The 5,908-nt window shown below is 32.6% G+C and overlaps 1 protein-coding gene across 3 annotated transcripts; it reads left to right on the forward strand.

The window, feature by feature from the left end:
* The first annotated feature begins 1,965 nt into the window (after positions 1 to 1,965).
* Positions 1,966 to 5,193, forward strand: LOC132172234 (uncharacterized). Of its 3 annotated transcripts, none has more exons than XM_059583696.1 (5): positions 1,966 to 2,151; positions 2,620 to 2,689; positions 4,239 to 4,403; positions 4,557 to 4,628; positions 4,739 to 5,193. In XM_059583696.1, the coding sequence occupies exons 1-5, from the start codon at positions 2,149 to 2,151 to the stop codon at positions 4,957 to 4,959; spliced, it is 531 nt and encodes a 176-aa protein (XP_059439679.1). In that variant the 5' UTR covers positions 1,966 to 2,148; the 3' UTR covers positions 4,960 to 5,193. The 3 variants fall into 3 exon arrangements, with proteins under 3 accessions (XP_059439679.1, XP_059439682.1, XP_059439680.1); XM_059583697.1 differs by having other exon boundaries at positions 1,992 to 2,151; positions 4,742 to 5,193; XM_059583699.1 differs by lacking the exon at positions 2,620 to 2,689.
* The last annotated feature ends 715 nt before the right edge of the window (positions 5,194 to 5,908 follow it).

Raw genomic sequence — 5,908 nt, forward strand, 5'->3', positions numbered from 1 at the left:
TTTTTTTTTTTTTTTTTTTTTGTTCTTTTTTTAATTGTATTTGTCCATTTCATGTTAACTTATTAGTCTATTGTTGATTTATTATCCTATCATATATATCTTTCTATACAGCTATCGATCTATTTCTCTCCTATTAACTGATGAGTCTACTGTTGATTTATTATCCTATCATATATATCTTTCTATACAGCTATCGATCTGTTTGTCTCTTATTAACTGACAAGTCTATTGTTGATTTATTATCCTATCATACATATCTTTCTATGTAGCTATTTGTTTGACTCTTATTAGTTGATCAGTCTATTGTTCATTTTTTTATTGTATTTGTCCATTTCATGTTAACTTATTAGTCTATTGTTGATTCATCATCTTGTCGTACATCACTCTTTATACAGGTATTTGTCCCATTTGATTTCAGGATTGGTTGTAAATGATTATAATAAAATCAAATCAAATTTGTGATGCAACCAAAGAATCTTATTTTTATGCACCAAATGTTGCAAAAGACCACACCACATAAACATTTGGAGGATGAAAGGGAGATAATTAAAATGTTAGAGTATGGAATTACTCCATGTGAGAGTGTGAAATAGTAATGCGATAAAAGTTCAGTACGTAGCAATACTCTTAAAATTAATAAAAGTTCAGTTTATAGCAATACTCTTACAATAACCCTCTCTTAAGGTCACTCACGATGTAAGGTCTCAACCCAATGTTGATGAAAACTATGGTTATTTCTTCTGAACTTATGGAGAAAAATTATGATCAAAGTGCATGGTTTATTAGAAGAATAAGAAGGTGGCTTGGCGGGATCGATCTCATGGGTATAGAAGAAAAAAAATAAATTGAAGTCAACATAATATAATAGTTTTAAATTTCTCAAAATTCATTTTCTCATAATAGCCTCCAATAAATATATTGATTTTTTTTTTTTTTTTTTTTGTTGTCTAATATTGATTTTGCATGGTATAAATGGAGTGATAAATCTAGAAATAATGCGAAAAGTGAAAGGAAAATAGTGGAAGAAAGAATACAAGAAATTAATATGGTTCAACCTTAATGGTCCACCTCTAGTACCACAGAAAAAATCTCATTTGCTTCAATTAATAACACAAATTTATACGTTCAACAAATTTTATACAAATTGAAAGTAGAAAATTAACTATTATATAATATATTGCATGAAATATTGTGATTTATTTTGGATGCTAGGAATGAATTATCAATTTCTTAATGAGTGAATACACTTTTTATTCTTCGGAACCGACAGTTTTTGTGTGGACCATAAAGATCATGATAAATCTCTCTCACCAAGAACAATTAAAGAAGCGTGCAAGAATCTTTCTTCCAAGTATATTACACAAGACGTGCTTTCCTAAGATTAGAAGCATGTACAAAAATAATAAATGTACATTCAACCATTATCAATGCAAACAATGAAGTAATTAATTAAGACGATAACGTACAACAGGCCCTCCACGTGATCCTGATGAACATGTGAGTGGATCACAATAATAGAATGTAGATATCCTTATCTCAATTTGCAATGTCATTAATCAAACTTGTCAACTACGGGTAAATTGTTGAAATAATGTTAGAACTTAAGATTTTTTTTTTTATAATATTATTTTAAATCATTAAATCATTATAAAATTATTTAAAAATTATATATAAAACGCAATATCTCTTTAATTTTACAATATAGAGATTACATATTATTTGATTTATTTTTCATCTATGACCAAATAAAACATGTTAATTTCTCTTTTTGTGGAATAAGATATATAGTTCCTCACTTTAATGTTCAGACTTTGCAAATGATCACGATCAAATCAAAAAAAATCATTGAATATTCTTTAGGATTTTTTTTTTCTTTTTCTTTTAGGTTTTTTAAGTAATCAGGGTCCATGCAGGGTAATATTGAATATTGATTATATGGACATACACTGCTCTGATGCTTAACTAATATATATTTTGTTTTGCGGCATGCAAGATCTCATTTTCATCCGCGGGAAAACGTTGGGAGTCGCGGGAATGCTACTGTGGTACGAGAGCATGTCTAAAGACTTCATGGAAAAACACGAATCCGGGAAGGCGGTTCTTTGGATGCTCTAAATATGACGAAGGATCACCTTGCGGTTATTTTAAATGGTACGATCCTTCTATTTGTGCACGCGGCGCCCATCTTATACCTGTTATGAGAAAATATAATAAATTTAGTTTACGTTTGGTATGCAGAATGGCTATTTTATTAGAAAAAAAAATGATATTTTTATTATGAATAAAAGAAAGTTGAATCGAATAGCCTTGATATTAGAGTATATGATAATTTACGAATACAATATTCGGAATACACATTTCTTCATGAGCAAAGCGAATGACTATTTCATTCAACGAAGAGATATTACAAAACCAGCAGTAATATATACTGCGTATATACTCTCTTAACATATTTCGGACCTACGTGAACCACTAAACAAGATCGAACGGGGAGGGAGATAGATAACTAAAGTTCAGATAATAAGTACAACATATTTGTTTTTGATAAATATTATGATTTCAACCGTGGGGAATGTCAGTTTTAAGATGATTACCATCTCATGTATTTATTGATTCTAGATTGGCAAAAGACCAAACACACCGCAAAAGCCGCCGATGGTTAAACCGTCCCCAACAAGCCCTGGCCGAGGTATATTTTTAAATATTAAAGGTTGCGTTTGGGGAATTTGGCCAACCTACTGCATTCACAATTGCAGCTGTCACATTTAGTTGACTTAACAGGTATTAATTTGTTTGTCTTCTTAATTGTGTCCATCATCACCATCGCCTATGTTTACTTGTCATTAATTGTGTCTGATTAATCCTAGTACGTCGATTATAATTAGTAAAATAAATACAATATTAATTCAATTTCAAACATTAAAGATACCCAGTGAATTCCTAGCTCACATTATCAAAGGGGAAATTGCTTTCAGTTCTGATCATAGATATCATTACTATGTCACTTTCTTTTGTTAATTGTTAGTGATTTGGAACCAATTAAGGTTCAGTGAGGTCCTGCGAGAAAGAACTCTAGCGTCGGGCCGTCGGCTGTATGATGAAAGGGCTTCATATTTGAATAATTATTCTCATGTTGATATTTTCAGATTGATGGTTTCTCTTTTATCTTTAGTTTTTATATTATACTATTTCTAGAGTATTTAGATTGACTAGAGTTTTAATTATCCTTTTTATTTTAACAACATATAGAAACTTGTCAATAGATTTTAGGACCTTTATTGGATAAGGCTTTCAGGGCTTTTCTTAGGGTAATATTATTTGAGGGAGTAATGCCACTCTTCATGTCCGTGTGATAATAGGTGTAAAGAGTAACATTATTCTATTTGAGAGAAAGTCACTTCAAACATATCACATTGGTTGATGTCAAATAAGAGTGTAAAAAATAACATTATTCATTATATTTACTACTGCTAATCTTCACATTTACTTATCACACTCATGTTACACCAACAAATTAATATGATTATCTTAAATAGATCTCATGTGAGCAATTTATCGAACACGAGTTTAAGAATTGGGTATGGTTGTCCGTTCGCATGCTTGATTGATAGGAATGTACAGAGGCAGATGGCAAAATCCTAATACTTAATTTCGGTTGATTTTGATGGTTACAACGTAACCTTTAAAAAAGTGACATGTATCTCTTAGCATTGAAGAAATTCGTAGACCTAACTCATCTCATAATACTGGTTCAATAAGAGAGTGTTGTTCATTCCTTATAAACATGCCCAAGATCTTGTTCACAAGCAATGTGAAAATATTTCTCAACACTCTCCCTCACGTGCAGACCGATATTTTTCGTGGTCCTTGTCACGGACTAAGTAGTGTGGGCCCCCATTCTTTCTGTGGTAGGCTTTGATACCATGAAGAAATTCGTGGGCCTAACTCATCTCATAAAACCGGTTCTGTAAGAAATGGTTGTCCATTCCTTATAAACATGCTCAAAATCTTGTCCACAGGCAATGTGAGACTATTTCTCAATAAGCATATGGTAAGCACATGTATTTTTAATATAATGTGTCTCTCACTTACTTTTTAATATCATTGTTAGAATATATAAAAATATATTTTTTTTTTATAGTCTATATTTGGTTGATATTGAAATATTCCCTATTTAAGGCCCTATTGGTGACGTTGGTCGTTTGTGCTAGACTAATTACACTTACTTATTCTACAAGGGCAAATGGCGCCTAAACGACCTTGGAGTCCTTCGCCCAAAGATGATGGGGATTCTAATCCCCACGAGGAAGAAGACCCTCCCCACCGTAGCAAAAAAAGAAAAGAGTCTAATCCCCACGAGGAAGAAGACCCTCCCCACAGTACACGACGGCGAAATGACAAAGGTTTTCCTTTAGTAATGTTAATTTTTTTTTTTTTTTTATATATATATATATATTTTTAAAATTGATGTATCTTTTAAATTTATATTTAAATTTTTGATACATCATTCGTAATGTTGGGTGTATAGGAGACTAACTATATTTTTTTTATTCTAGATTGGCAAAAAGGACCAAATACACCGCAAAAGCCGCCGATGGCTAAACTGTCCCTAACAAGCCCTGGCAAAGGTATATTTGTTGGCGCAATTTGCCTTATTATTAAATTGCTATGTTAATTATGTCGTTTAAGGTGTCAATCTAAACAAAGAATGTTATGATTAATTTATTGTTGAATATAGCAGAGTCCAAGCGACCACGGAGGGAGAGTTCGCCGTCCACAGCAGAGGAGACTCCAGCTTGGTCTAAGCTGATGACGGCACGTTTTGACAATCATTTCAAACTGCTGGAGACTCAGCTCGCAGAAGTGCAAATTCAGATTGGTGCCCTCACTAGCACTATGGGGGAATTTCATTCTGCATTTAATAATCCTCAACGGATACCATCTACTGATGAGGATTAGACTTTGATGTTCTATTTGTAGAAGATCGTATAATTATACTTGTATTGTATTTGCTGTTTGAAAACAATTCTCATTGCAATAAACGTAGATGATTGTGATCAGCTATAAAGTAACCTTGTTTATCATCCCATGCATTTAGTAGTGGTTAACTTTATCAAATAAGAGGCTAGTGCCTATATGTATCAATGTAAACGAGTTTATTTTAATCAATGAATAAATGAGATTTTTTTTTTTTTTTTTTTTTTCAAGCTTTCTTAGATAGAGATTTCTCTTTTTGAGTTGTGATTCTTCTTCTTTTAGTGATAAAGTTTTACCAAAATTCTTTTTTGGGTAGTGAGACTTTGGTAAACATAAAATTTATCTGTCTTTTCTTTTGTTCGTTTTTATCCATTTGAGTAAAATTTTCATCGATTTGTGATTAATTTAAAAAAAAAAAAAACAACCATGGGAAGCCTTCAAAAAAAAAAAAACCTTATGAAGCGTCGTATAAACTGATGCAGGGTGGTTATCAGCCAAGCTGATATATGCAAGCCCAACAAATGTCCTGCCAGGATGCGAAGAAGTAGTGACGGAGGAATATATGCAAGCCATTGTGTGGTGCGCTCATGGGCGCGAAGAAACAACACGTGATGAATGACTGTTAAGACAGGTTGATCAGCGATTTAAGCGATTGGGAGAAGGAATAATTTGAATCTGGTGCATTAAAGAGTGATCTGTTTATAAGGAATTAAGCATGTTTGCATTGTAAAAACCGCTTTACTATTCCTTTAGTATTTACCTACCTTGAACACTCCTCCTCGATCAACCTTGGTTATCTCAAATAAATCAATTTTATATCACTGTAAGTCATACTGCTAAAGCTCTCTTCTCTCTCCTCAAAGTTATCCCCTTCCATCCTCTCCGGCAACTTGGGGAGGAGGGATTTCGACTCCCTCCTCTCCCCTCCCCC

Source organism: Corylus avellana, chromosome ca2 (genome assembly GCF_901000735.1).
Source record: "Corylus avellana chromosome ca2, CavTom2PMs-1.0".
NCBI lineage: Eukaryota > Viridiplantae > Streptophyta > Magnoliopsida > Fagales > Betulaceae > Corylus > Corylus avellana.